General features: G+C 34.1%; 1 protein-coding gene across 1 annotated transcript in view; it reads left to right on the top strand.

Moving 5' to 3' along the window:
- Positions 1-1,675: 1,675 nt before the first annotated feature.
- Positions 1,676-15,261, top strand: part of LOC140063018 (proprotein convertase subtilisin/kexin type 5-like) — a 30,168-nt gene continuing 16,582 nt past the window's right edge. The window contains exons 1-14 of the mRNA XM_072109445.1: positions 1,676-2,200; positions 5,622-5,726; positions 6,208-6,297; positions 8,504-8,629; positions 9,264-9,340; positions 10,089-10,177; positions 10,578-10,750; positions 11,078-11,290; positions 11,382-11,482; positions 11,788-11,891; positions 12,148-12,265; positions 12,670-13,104; positions 13,349-13,645; positions 14,089-14,282. Of these exons, the coding sequence (XP_071965546.1) occupies positions 2,027-2,200; positions 5,622-5,726; positions 6,208-6,297; positions 8,504-8,629; positions 9,264-9,340; positions 10,089-10,177; positions 10,578-10,750; positions 11,078-11,290; positions 11,382-11,482; positions 11,788-11,891; positions 12,148-12,265; positions 12,670-13,104; positions 13,349-13,645; positions 14,089-14,282 (2,296 nt within the window). The 5' untranslated portion in view covers positions 1,676-2,026. The remainder of the gene's footprint in view (positions 2,201-5,621; positions 5,727-6,207; positions 6,298-8,503; positions 8,630-9,263; positions 9,341-10,088; positions 10,178-10,577; positions 10,751-11,077; positions 11,291-11,381; positions 11,483-11,787; positions 11,892-12,147; positions 12,266-12,669; positions 13,105-13,348; positions 13,646-14,088; positions 14,283-15,261) is intronic.

Raw genomic sequence — 15,261 nt, 5'->3', positions numbered from 1 at the left:
CATGTGTTTTGAAAATAACTCAGTTGTGGGTATTTTCCGAAGATTTTAAATTGCGTTTTCTTTTTAAACTCTTGAATTCATAAATAGTTCTTTCACTATGTAGGCCTATTTACACAACTATAGCTCTAGCCTACTCTTCTTAATTAAAAGAGTCAAGTGCGCCGAATCCGCGTCTAGCGACGGTCACGGGTTTGTTGCATCTTTTTTTTCCCTTTAGAAGTAAGCCACCCTATTCACCCACCTACCCTAGATCGAGATTTATGCGCGAAAAGAAACGTGACCAGACCCTGTTTTATGGTTCGGGCCAACCGCTTCCTTTTCCCAATCGAACCCCCACCCAAACCCCTTTAATCGACAGCGAACATATACGCAAGGGTTATTGGTAAATTGAAACAATTCGTAAACTCAACCGTGAGAACATAACTCGTACCTTTATCCCTGTATGAACGTACGTCGATGCGTAGTTGCAAATGAATTTTCGATTTTCGCCTGGAATCTGAAAAATACATATTTTGGTCCCTGGATGTAATATGATACAGCCCAGATATGTCGACGCGTATACCGCAGTGAGTGAAAGATTCGTACAAACAGACACCGCCAGACAAATGCGTACCACATACTGTTTACTTCGCTGTCAGTATATCGTACGTACGTCAAAAATGGAATGCCGCAGTTACTTAAAATATATAGTAGTACACTTAATATTGTTTTATTTTTTACCAGAAAAGAAATGATCATATTTTTCTCCCCGACAAATATGGCCAATACTCCCCGACGGGGGGGGGGGGGGGGGGGGGGGGGGGGGGGGGGGGCAGCTTTCCCCGACGGGGGGGGGGCCTGGCCCCCCCGGCCCCCCGCTGGCGCCACCACTGTATTAAATAATTAATTTGGATCTTTTAAAGATGTATTGTCCCTTTGACTAATTCAACAAAAAAACATTTTTTAATATTTCGAAAAAAGTGCGTCATTTTGAAGTATCATAATAGTTAATTAACTTTCACCAAAAATTAGTCGAAAAAAAAATAATTTAACCGAAATACAGACGTTTTTTTGTTCAAAAAATAACTTTGACTTCCAGTCAAAGTTTTCGATCAAAACATATCTCATAATGCAACGTGCTTGTTTGGCTACTCTGTATGGATAATCATAAAACTTCTTCGCGATCTGTGTGAAAACACCTTCCCAACCGCGACGAGTTGCAAACAATCCTAATTAGCATCATGCATAATGCATACTAATGGTTTGAAATCTTTGTTTACTTTCGCTTGTGACGATTTTCCAGACGAAATGTAATCAAATTAATTTACCTGTTAATTACGTAAACTTGTTGTTTTTGCCTCGAATTTTCGACTTAAAGTGAATAACTTTAATATTACTTTGATATGGTCAATTTATATTTAGAATATTTTTTTTATTTTTTGTGTTTCAAGGGACAATACATCTTTAATATCTTTACCTATTTATTTTTTATTTACTTATGAGGAGGTACGGTGCGCATGTACAGGAATAGTATGCTGCATTTCGCAGAGATGTCATCATGTTGCGGCTCTCTGAAACCGCCACACTATACCACCATTTAATAGATGTCACGCAACAAGCTAGAGCACAAGCAAACTGAGCGAGTCAACTCAACACAGTGTTCTTTGTGAACATTCTTTCTCAACTTCGTCACCAGTGATAATACGAAAAAGAAGGTCGCAAAATTTCGAAATTAATCTTCTTTTATTCAATTATTTGAAGAAGCTTAGAAAGTTATTCTGTCAATCAGCCGAAACAGCTTAGTTATACATGGGGACATTTTGGTGTATTTGACAGCATTAAGTGTGGCTGTGATGAAAAAGACGTGATATTGTTTCCGTAATTTAAGCACAGTGTAAACTCAGTCACTAGGCGCCTAGGTTATTGTACAGGTGCCGAGGAGAACCCATCTTTTGGTGTCAGTGTGACGACGATTGGCTTGTGACCAAACCTGTGATATTACTGTTTTATAACCTAATTTATTTGTGTCATTGTTGAGGTTTACACAATGAATTTGACATCACTGATTCCGTCAATAATTGGATGCTTAACGTTGTTTTTACCATTCCTAAGTGTTGTTGTTGGAGAACTGTATTCCAATCAATTTGCGGTGCACGTTTCAGGTGGGGAGAAAGTGGCTAGTAGTTTAGCCCTAAAATATGGTTTCCGTTACCATGGTCAGGTAGGTTCATCATTATAGGTGTAAATAAGCTTTTTTAATTAACCGTGTTGAAATTTTGTGTTTACCAACTAACAATATTTATATTTTTATATGATTATTGAATATTACAAATGAAATTGTTTTTAAGTAATACCCACCAGTGTACTCTACGTACGTATTAAGTTATAAATTACAAATCTGTAAATAAATTGTGCAATGTTGAGATTTCAAATTACGTGTACATACTGTATCAACTATGTTGTAAATGAATTTGATTGATTTCTTTGTGACTTATTACTAGCTGTATTCAGTCAAGAATGTGTTAAGTGGAGAGGGGTGGCAACAGTTTTGGTTTAACATTTAACATAAATTTTTATAGTTATGCAGTTTTTTTATGAAGGCTTCTATATTGGCCAACATGAGAATAGTTTGATTGGTCCAGGTCCCACATCAGAATGATTGATGACCATGATCATGCAATTTTGGCGAAAAAATACATAAAAACGCTTTAATTAATAGTATATCATAATTATGATAGAGACTTTTATTATTTTTATTTGGCCTAATTTTTTATTACAAACTATAAGTATAGTAGGTACTGTAGGTATTCAATAAACTTTAAATATTATTTTTTCATAAAAAACGTTTAATATGGTACAATTGTCCTTGAATTTTGGATTGATTGTAGTCAAATGAGGTTGTTTTTACCTGCTATGCTTTTGTTAAGGAACCTTTTAGACTGTATTATAGACATTTATTTGTATTGTGGTTTCACTGTTGTCTCAAGTTGTATAAAGGGCATTAGCCTTTAGTTGCTTTTGTATAAAATAAGGAGACATTAAAATCTAGTAGATATTATTGTCATAAACTGCCACTAAAAATGATTTTTAACTTGTGGTCCTTACAATATTAGGGAGCTTTCTCTTTTCTATGACCGAGGACCTCTAAGCATTACATCATTTGTCGTAAATCGTCGTCCACTTAAATTGATTTTTCCGATCACTGTTAAGACATGTATTGAAGAAAAGTTTAAATGAAAAGAGAATCCAAGACCTGGACCTGAAATTAATTTTTCCGATCACTGTTACATATTGAACAAAGTGAAAATGAATAACGAATCCAAGACACATGGACCTAAAAATGGGTTTGATAAATATTGGCACCAAACTCTAGAATGTACTATGTCTTAGATCCTAGTCTATCAACTATTATTTCTGGAATAACTTTAAGACTCAACAAAGTGAAACTGTTCTAATTCAATTGCCAGCTAATGCAATAGGTTAATCACCTAGAAAAAAGCCAAACAATGTTTTCCATTAATCAATAATCATTCTGTTTAACCAGTTTTCAGTTCTATGGTGTAATTTAAATGCTAGAATTAATTGATAATTGTATGGTAATAGGAACTTATCCTTGTGTCAATTCAACTGGACGACTTCCTCCTATCAGGTGCGTTATCTGGTGAACTTTATACATTAGCATAATACTCATATAGCATTCTGTAATATATGGAAATTACTTGGTAATCATGTTTATTATTAGGTAGTATATGATTACACTACTAGAACGACCTGTTTCTGAGTTGCCAATTGTACTAATGTTTAAATAAAAAGTATAGTATTATTTATACTTCAGTGCAGTGGCACAATTCTTGAAAAAGTAACAAATCCATTATAGACAAAATATTAAAAGTGGTAATTGAAAATAAATCAATAAAAAAAACAGTAAATATAATCAAACTGTTAAGTTCTAAAACCTTTACTTACTTACATAGTATTCATCACCTTCCTACCTCCCAAAATACAGTAATGACAATGTAGATATACAGTAATGTAATATTTACACTAAATTTATAAGTTATAAAAATAGTAAAATTATAAATTCAAGATATGACATTGATGAATACATTGTTAATTCTCACTTTAAGTAACCAAAAACTATCTAAAATATCTTCACAATTTCCAGATCTGAGTTTCCCCCAAAAAAGACTGATTTTGCCACCCTTAACCATAAACCTTTTTAGCACAAAACTTTTTCAAATACAATGCCAGTGGTAATAATATCTTATCAATTTAAATCTAAAAACTTTTAAAATTGAATTTTAATCTTCAAGTTTGATCATAATTGAAGTACGTTTAGTAGTGAGTGCCCTACTTTGTTATTTGTATCAGAATATGTCGAGGCTCAGGGCTTTCTTTAATTTTGGGAAAATGTCGAATTAGATAATGACATTGGGGTGTTAGTCATAATACACTTCCCAGTTTATTGTTCAAACTAACAATAAAGTAAAGTTGGTCTTTATTGTTCAATATAAGTTTTTTATGAACTAAAGAACTTGTGGTGTTCTAAAAAAAAAATCTGTAACCAATGTATTGTGTTCAAAATACTAAATAGCCAGTGTTTAACCAGCCCCCCCCCCCTCCCCTAAATTTTGTAAATAAATAAATTCAATTTTTTCCTTAATAAATATATATAAATTAAGGCCCACGCTAAATGCCTAGCCACACATGTGACTCAAATACTTATTGTGTCACTTTTATTCCCTCTGCGCCCCCTCTATTCAAACCGCCTATATACTGTAATACATAAAATGTTACACTTTATTCAAACATCAGACAAAATCAGACAGATTTAAGAATAACAATATTGTGATTTATAGGTATTTTAAACTTACTGTATTGTTATTAAAATTAGGTGTCATGACTTCTGGTGTCATTGCATTGCTAGATGACAATGATAATCTTATACTACAGTGTAGTTGTGTAAACTAGTAGTTGTGTTAAGTAAATTTAAATAAAAATATGCTTTATTGATTCTTAGTATCTGATTATAACTCCTACTAAATATTAGTATTAAGGAGTAAAAAGTGACTGTTAATTAAACCATATTAATCCATAGCTATAATATCAGAAAGTGTTTGTGGCTGATACAGCTCCATGGTGGTACAGTAGAACAAGTCTTCCTGGATTTTAAGGACTGTAAATTGTATGTCCAGTGTACCATAGATATGTCTATGAGTGTACACAATCTTTGTGTACACTTTAAAAGAACCTGTAGGCGTATTCACTATTCAAACTTAAGTGAGATATTTCCCTTAAATATTAAGTATTTTACTTAACTCAATAATATAAGGGTTTTTAAAGTAGAAAACCCCACCTAAAATGTTGAATTCAAATGTATTTCCTTTAAATTACACAATTTAAAAGAACCTGTACATCTTTCAAGATGAATTACAAGGGTTATCCCGTGCTGTACACACACAGCCACTGGACATGGATAGTACAGTACTGTATTTGGCTGATTTAGCATGATGTGATAGGAAAAGCATGAAAAGTGCCACAGCTCAAGAAGCAATAATCTATTAAAATAGCGCTACACAAGAATTCATTCATTATCGGCTCTGGTATAAATTACAATAATCAATTTTTCTTCCTTTGTAAAGATTGGCGAACTTGAAGATCGCTATCTCTTCACACATGATAAGTTGAGTAAAAGATCAGCAGAGATTAGCAATGGATATCACATGCAATTGGCTCAAGAATCTCAAGTAAGCAAGATATATCAATCAATTCAATTCAATATCTATTTATTTTGTTAAAAAAACACATTAATACATTTAAAATAACATGACGGACGAAAATGGAACTCAAAAGAAAAACGTAAAAGTAGGTTGTAAGTATTAAGTCCAGTACAATGTTAAAATAGAGAAATTTATATAAAATAGTAAAATTACATATTAAATTAGTAGAACGTTATAAATAAATAAATCTTGTAAAAAAAGACAGAAAAAACATTTAAAATTGTAAAAAAAATGTACATATTGCATAATTGTATATCTAAAATAAAAGAATGTAGAGACGGGAATGTTTTATGAAAAATTTAAAACAAAAAATAATGTAATGATAAACAATAAAATAGTCGAAAACATGTAGTTAAATGTAGTATTAAATAAGAAACGCAATGTTATACATTTAATTGTTCATATTATACAATAGTCAAGTTCTTATTCGTATTTGATGTTGTTTTAGGTACATTTTGTTGAACAGCAAACTTTGCTTCATCGTTCAAAGCGTAATATGATATTTAATGATCAAGATTTGTCTGATGAGTGGTATGTGGTAAGTGTTCAAATATTTTTTAAAGATAATCATTCATTCACCTTTTATTTCGAAAAAAAAAGTAATTCTCCATAGCTCAAGAACAAATTAGGCGGCTCTGTCTTTATGTGAGAGAAATGTGATGATTTTTCTTGAAACATAATGTTTGATAGTGTAGACAGAGCTTAAGATGAAAGATTAATATGAAGAATGACTGACTGTGTATAGATCGCCTGTTCAGCTATAGGCATTGCTTGTGTGTGTATACGGTTGCAGGTCAAGTCGGCCCCAAACCGTCTCGGCCAAAGTCAAGTCGGCCCCACGTCAAGTCGGCCCCAAGTCAACTCGGCCTCAAGTCAACTCGGCCTCAAGTCAACTCGGCCTCACGTCAACTCGGCCAAAAACTAATCGGTCAACTCGGCCACAATAAAGTATGGAACGCAAAAAGTGCTTAATATTATTACGATTCTTACTATCCACGTTTTAAAAAAAATGAAGAAATAAAAAATATAATATCATATAAAAAAATGAACTCATTGCCGATATGAATAGATTAGAAGTACCCGTGTGTTACAAAAAACACGTGCAGGTACCGTATTTTAGGAAATCGAAGACGGAGGCCTACGTTCCACCATTTGGCCATAGAAAAAATGATCGTACATCGTTTTTGTGCATGATTTGCGTTTTAAAAAAAGGGGAATCCCCCGGTCAGCGAAAACACGTAGCAGTTGTAGATATCGAAAAAGCTGGCAAACGCACAGCTACGAAATTTTATTAAACGTAAATAAAGGAAAGTTGGTGAAATCATTCCTATTTTTTTTGCTAAATATATTATTGTCTAAATAATAATATTTATTAAAAGTCAGAATTATTCATAGTTAAAAAATTGTGAAGAAATATTATTTTATCAATCCCCTTTATTTGCACTTTTTGCGTTCCATACTTTAATGGGCCGAGTTGACCGATTATTTTTTGGCCGAGTTGACGTGAGGCCGAGTTGACTTGAGGCCGAGTTGACTTGCGGCCGAGTTGACTTGAGGCCGACTTGACTTGGGGCCGACTTGACTTTGGCCGAGACGGTTTAGGGCCGACTTGGATCGAAACCGTGTATACTGGGTCATGACTGACTGTGTATAGATTGCCTGTTCAGCTATAAAGCTTGTGTGTGTATACTGGGTCATGACTGACTGTGTATAGATTGCCTGTTCAGCTATAGGCATTGCTTGTGTGTGTATACTGGGTCATGACTGACTGTGTATAGATCGCCTGTTCAGCTATAGGCATTGCTTTTGTGTGTATACTGGGTCATGACTGACTGTGTATGGATTGCCTGTTCAGCTATAGGCATTGCTTGTGTGTGTATACTGGGTCATGACTGACTCTGTATAGATTGCCTGTTCAGCTATAGGCATTGCTTGTGTGTGTATACTGGGTCATGACTGACTGTGTATAGATTGCCTGTTCAGCTATAGGCATTGCTTGTGTGTGTATACTGGGTCATGACTGACTGTGTATAGATTGCCTGTTCAGCTATAGGCATTGCTTGTGTGTGTATACTGGGTCATGACTGACTGTGTATAGATTGCCTGTTCAGCTATAGGCATTGCTTGTGTGTGTATACTGGGTCATGACTGACTGTGTATAGATTGCCTGTTCAGCTATAGGCATTGCTTGTGTGTGTATACTGGGTCATGGTACTCATTGACAAAATACACATCCATTACTTTGTATCAATAGGCATTCTATGAGATAAACACTATTTATTTAATGCCTATTTACTTAATGAAAAATTGGCACTGTACACGGTCATATAAAGGTAGAGTTTTTTGCTAGTTGGCATGGCGATTTCATAGACAAACTGGCTATTAAGTTTAGACTTAATCTAACCACATATTATTGTTTATAATGACCTATACAATTTAAAAATAGAAAAATAACCGTAAAATCTCAAATTATATTACTACTGTAGATTATATTTTGTTCACTATTAAAAGTTTGTTTTAAAAAAATAGAGTACTGTAGCACTTGGGTTGCAGGCTCCCTCTTTGTGACAGTTAAAATGTCACTAATTTTTTATAAATATTTTTGACAGGTTATGTTAGCTCCCCTGAAAATCATGGATCCACTGCCTCTGAAAAATGTTTATTTAGTACAAAAGTAGAGACCTGGCTATCCACAACATTTTGTATTCACTATTTTAAACCTTTATTTTTTCTTTTTTTGCCAGGGTGGAAAGCCAATGAGCCACAATGTGTACAAAACCTGGAGCAATGGTTTTACTGGCAAGGGTGTAGTTGTGTCAATCCTGGATGATGGTCTTGAATGGACTCACCCTGACTTAAAGGATAACTATGTAAGAATGTGTATTGACATCCCGCTTTGTGAATTTAAGATAAGGGCGTATCAATATGATCTCTGGTGCGCGTGCATACAATTGAGGGACTAGTGTTGTGCCACGCTGTGGGTTTTTATATAGTTGATATTCAATCGAATTTGAACCATACATGAAAACATCAGTCGTGTAATGGTTAGGACATCTGAAGTTAAACATCAGTCATGTAATGGTTAGGACATCTGAAGTTAAACATCAGTCATGTAATGTTTAGGACATCTGAAGTTTTGGCAACTTTTTCTTATTCTCACAGATTTCCTCATCTTTATAGTTTCTAAATTGATTAATTTTCAGTATATAGATATATGTAGATATTAAACAATAGATATACAGTATGTAGATATTAAACAATAGATATATGTAGATATTAAACAATAGATATATGTAGATATTAAACAATAGATATATGTAGATATTAAACAATTATATCAGTTGAAAATTGTGCTTTGAAATATCAACAGAGGAGGGAGAAACCAGGCTAGAATATAATTTAGCAGTTGTAGGAATGTAATAATTTGTAAAAAGTAGAATTACAATTGAAATAATTGTTTCTGATACTATTGAATAGTTTTAAAATAAATGGTTTTTTTTGCAGGAGCCAAAAGCTAGTTATGATGTCAATGACCATGATCATGATCCAATGCCTAGATATGATTTTTTCAATGAGAATAAGTAAGATCAAATTTTTGTGTCCAGCTTCAGTTTTACCCGCATGTTGTATTTGTTAAACAAAACATAATTTTCTTTTATAATACTAAAAACTAAATAATTACTAATAAAAGCAAAAATCCATTGATTAAAATTTTCAGTTAATCTGAACCTTGCACTTGGTCTAGCAATAGACGCATGGTTGGCTTATTTAGATAGAAAACAATAAATTTCACGCTTAGATGACAACACCAACAGCCACCACACTAACAATAGACTATGGCCAACCTTGCAGATAGCCTCATTCTTATGTAAATTATAGAAATTTAAGGTCTTGATTCAATATAATTGGTACACAACTTAATAGTTTATTATTAAAGTTAATCATTTATATATAAGTTTCAGAAATGAATTGATAAAATTTACAGGGAAAGTAATCAAGAAAAAGTGGTCTTTATTAAAGTCAGTAACATTGATTGTGAAACCAGGATTGGAAAATGATTATCAAGATTTGTTATTATATGTGGCAAGCCACCATTATCACCATTTTGCAAATATACATACACTTGTACTATACTATATAGATTTATAAAGCGCTTTTCCCAAAAAAAGGACCAAAGCGCTGTACAATAATCCAAGCAGTATACAAGGACAAATAGAACATATAAATTATTCCTTAGGGAAAAGAAAACTTTCAAAAAATGTTTTAAAACATTGTACACTTGGAGCTATACGCACTTATGTAGAACACACTGTCTTTCTTTCTTTTTAGACATGGTACCAGATGTGCAGGGGTTGTAGCAATGTATGCTAATAATACGATATGTGGCGTTGGAATTGCGTATGATGCCAAAATTGGAGGTACATAACAGAGTTGGCATCTAAAAACAATTCAGAACACAACAAATAACTCAAACATGTAGACTGAGTTGTTAGTGGCTGCTCTGTATATTGACACATTTGTCCAGGTTTCTCATGTGGACCTGCCAAACCACAGACGAAAATGAATTATTAAATGTTTAATTGAAAAAGTTTTCCTCAAGTAACAGCAATCAAGATTTTAGTAATGTACTTTAAATATGTTACGGTTACTTAAGCCTTGTCTACACTATCAAACAAAAAAATGTGATGTGTCATATCACTACTATATTTGGGCATATCACTACTATATTTGAGCACTTTTTTTTGTCAAACTGGTTTGATAGTTTAGACAGAGATTTAGTATGCTTTATGTTTGAATGACTGGCACCTTTATTTACAGGTATACGAATGCTTGACGGCGACGTCACTGACGCCGTCGAGGCAGCAGCCCTAAGCTACAATCCAGATGTTATTGATATTTACAGTTCAAGTTGGGGGCCTGATGATGATGGGAAAACAGTCGACGGTCCTGGCTATTTAGCAACACTTGCCTTGGAGGCATCAGTAACTAAGGTAAAGAGTACAACTCTCTCTTTCCATTTTCCAATTCAATTGTTTTTTGTGCTGTACTAACATTATTACATTTTCATATGCTGCTTATACTCCCAGTTGCTGTGTGTATAAATTGACAAAAAATTGGAAATACCATACACACTAACTGGTTTAATTGTAGGTTGCCTACATATCAAGCAGAATGTCTGGGTTCAAATCAATTGATTACTTATATTTTTTTATTTATCATAACAAATTATTTATATTACAGCATATTATTTAGAGCTTCAACAATTAAATAAATATAACCATAATTTTAATTAAACAAGTTTCTTTTTATTTATACAGGGTCGGAAAGGTCAAGGTTCAATTCAGATCTGGGCCTCAGGTAATGGAGGCAGGTATCACGATGATTGTAACTGTGATGGCTATGCCAATAGCATCTATACATTGACAGTTAGTGGGGTAACAGAGAGTGGACAAGAACCGTGGTACGCTGAAGAGTGTTCGTCTATATTAGCCACGACCTTTAGTAGTGGTAATGCAACTCAAAAACAAGTGGTGAGTTGTCTACACTATCAAACTAATTTGACAAAAAAAGTGTGTACATTAGTGGCTTTAAAACAAATAATTGTATAATTATTTTTAATAGGTTAAAACTGATTTAAGAGGAAAATGTACAGAGCACCATACTGGTACCTCAGCCTCGGCGCCAATGGCTGCTGCAATGTGTGCACTAGCTTTCCAAGCCAAGTAAGATTAATACTGTATATCCGGTTTTTAAATGACAGTAAATGTATTTATCATCATCATTATTTTCATGATCATGATGATGATGATGATGATCATCATCATCATCACCGTCATTGTCATCATCATCGTCATCATCATTATCATCATCATTATCTTCATCATCAAGTGTGAATTTGCTATTTCATTTAATTTCTATAATAGTAAATAGTTTGTATTCATTTAATTGTACTATTATATTACTAGTTTTATATACAGTGATATCATGGAGGTCCATGGTGATATAATCTACATTTTGTAATTTTCAGCCCAAATCTAAGTTGGCGTGATATGCAATATATAGTGGTTGAAACATCTAACCATGAACCACTAATAGATGGCAACTGGAAGAAAAATGGTGCAGGCTTTTATGGTAAGGCTTAATGACTATTGAGAAATGTCTACTTCCAATTCAAAAATTGATAGCAATGCATTTTAACCCAAATTATGTGAGTGCTCCGAGAAACTGAATGCAACCTTTATTCACAGACCACGAATCAGTTTCTTACAAGTTGTTATCGGGTGCTTTTGTTTGCTTACTTTGAAATGAGTTGAGATATACGTAAAGCATATTAAAAATTTGATCATCATATTATGTTATTAATATGATATATGTTTATTTTCTTCAGTAAGCAATCGCTATGGGTTTGGATTGATGGATTCTTTCAAAATGACACAGCTAGCAAAAACTTGGAAACCATTACCAACTCAAAATAAATGTGAAATGAAAGGCTTATATCCAAACGGGTAAACTCACTTTATTATTTACATAAATCTAAGAAAGTTAAAAGTTAGTGGAGCCTTACTAATGACAAGACAATCCTTTCATAAGACAAACATAAACAAGATTGTTTACATAAAAAAATCGTGGTAGAACCAAGCCTGGAGCTATCTCCGCCACTGGATCAAGTGTTATTGGTACGGTTCTGGTAGCCCTCTTCTATTAAAGACACATGGCTGTCATTGACGGATACCTAGTATCAGTTCACTTCACTGCTGGTGATCTACATTTATACCATGCTATACACTAGTAGTAGTTAACAACAATTACAACCCTATACACTTTTATTTTAATTTTATCTTTTGTACATTTATGTAGAATTTAAACATAGGACTTTGAGATTAAAACAAAATTCATGATTTTTTTTCAGTAAATTATCAGGAGGGAGTAAATTTAAAGTTCTTATTAATACCGAATGGCATTGTGGAAACCAGGTAAAATATCTGGAACACGTCCAAGTACGAATAAGCTTATCGTATAGTTCACGCGGCAACCTCAACATCTGGCTGACCTCTCCGATGGGTACACGTTCTCGTTTGCTTGGTACGCGGTCAAATGATGATAACGCCGGAGAGTTCCGAGATTGGCCGTTTATGACAACTCACAACTGGGGAGAAGAGGCTAATGGTACTTGGATTTTAGAGATAGAAGATTCCGTAGAAGGATCTCAGCATTCAGGTAAGGAAATGTGGTGCTTGGTATGTTTTCTTACGACAACACAGAAGGTGGGGTTCAAATCTCTTCAAATTGCCAGTGGCTGTATTCACCAATCATACTTAAGTGAGATATTTCCCTTAAATATTAAGTATTTCATTTAACTTTAACTTAAGTATTTTCCTTAAATTGTATTCATTTAGATTTTTTAAGTTTTAAGGGTAAGCATTTCCCTTTAAACCTAAATGTGTGAATGGTGAACATAACGGCCACAAGAGTTTTTTTAATGGCCAAAAGAAAGCATAAATTTGAATTTAATTAAAAGTGTGCATTTTTGTTATTCTGTAATAGCTGTTTTATATACAAATATGTGTTCCAGTAAATAATTTAAATAGGATAGGTTTCTGTATCATATTATCAATATTTTTTTTAACAGGTGAGCTTCACAGTGTGTTTCTTGTGTTGCATGGAACTGAAACGTCACATCGTGTTACAAAAAGAACAAATAAAGTTGACACGACACACAGAAGAAAGTCGCGTTCAATTGATGGTGAACCATCATCGGAAGACTATTCTTATACTTATTCGTATGACTTTGATTGTCACGAACAATGTTCAGACGCGGCAGGATGTTCCGGGCCACTGCCTCAGGAATGTTACAAGTGCAAGATGTACCGTGATAAACAAACCGAGTAAGCTTTATTCTTTGCTTGTGTTTATTTAACCGATTCTGAGTGCTGTATCTCCACAAACAACAACAATAAAGTGTGGTTCCCACTAGCAACGCATCCTAATGCAACCTACGCAACACAACAAAATGCCCTTCCAATAATTTTGTTTGCCCGCGCCTGTCTGAAATCAAACTTGCTTGTTGTGCATCAACATTAGTTGCCGTAGACTTTGACCTTGTTCACCCCGCTTGCTTTCAAGTATGCACTGTTCTATTATTACTATTACATTAGTACATTATTATTATTGTTATGCTAATCCTATCCTATATTAAAGAATTAGCTTATCGTATAGAATCCTTTATAAACATTTAAAAATTAAAGTTGTTCCTCATATTTATATGCAGTTATATCACTGTAAATGGCCAGTACAAAAAAGATTAAAATAAGTAATGATTCTTTTGCAGTGCATGTGTTTCAACGTGTCCAGAGGGTCAGTTTACACCGCCAGAAGGTCACAAACGATGTCGATTATGTAATCCTCAATGTAAGACATGCTTTGGTCATTCTAACGAGAATTGTCTGACATGCTATAAAGATTACTTCTTACGAGAAGACTCTGCCACATGTGTAGAAAGTTGTGGTAATGGCTTTTTTGCAGGTTAGTTAGCATTTCATATATTCTTTAATTTAAATATTATATTATGTTAGGCATCGTATGTATTGGGTCTCAAACGTTAAGCTCTGTCTACACTATCAAACTAGTTCGCCAAATATTGTAGTGATGTGCCCAAATATGGTAGGGATATGCCCAAATATTGTAGTGATGTGCCCAAATATTGTAGTGATGTGCCCAAATATTGTAGTGATGTGCCCAAATATTGTAGTGATGTGCCCAAATGTGGTAGTGATGTGCCCAAATATTGTAGTGATGTGCCCAAATGTGGTAGTGATGTGCCCAAATATTGTAGTGATGTGCCCAAATATTGTAGTGATATGCCCAAATATTGTAGTGATGTGCCCAAATATTGTAGTGATGTGCCCAAATGTTGTAGTGATGTGCCCAAACATTGTAGTGATGTGCCCAAATATGGTAGTGATGTGCCCAAATGTGGTAGTGATGTGCCCAAATATTGTAGTGATGTGCCCAAATATTGTAGTGATATGCCCAAATATTGTAGTGATGTGCCCAAATATTGTAGTGATGTGCCCAAATATTGTAGTGATGTGCCCAAATGTGGTAGTGATGTGCCCAAATATTGTAGTGATGTGCCCAAATATTGTAGTGATGTGCCCAAATATTGTAGTGATGTGCCCAAATATTGTAGTGATGTGCCCAAATGTTGTAGTGATGTGCCCAAATATTGTAGTGATGTGCCCAAATATTGTAGTGATGTGCCCAAATGTGGTAGTGATGTGCCCAAATATTGTAGTGATGTGCCCAAATATTGTAGTGATGTGCCCAAATATTGTAGTGATGTGCCCAAATATTGTAGTGATGTGCCCAAATGTGGTAGTGATGTGCCCAAATGTGGTAGTGATGTGCCCAAATATTGTAGTGATATGCCCAAATATTGTAGTGATGTGCCCAAATATTGTAGTGATGTGCCCAAATATGGTAGTGATGTGCCCAAATATTG

Source organism: Antedon mediterranea, chromosome 11 (assembly GCF_964355755.1).
Source record: "Antedon mediterranea chromosome 11, ecAntMedi1.1, whole genome shotgun sequence".
Lineage (NCBI taxonomy): Eukaryota > Metazoa > Echinodermata > Crinoidea > Comatulida > Antedonidae > Antedon > Antedon mediterranea.
Note: the sequence above shows the minus strand (reverse complement) of the source record. Positions and strands in the feature narration are given on the sequence as shown.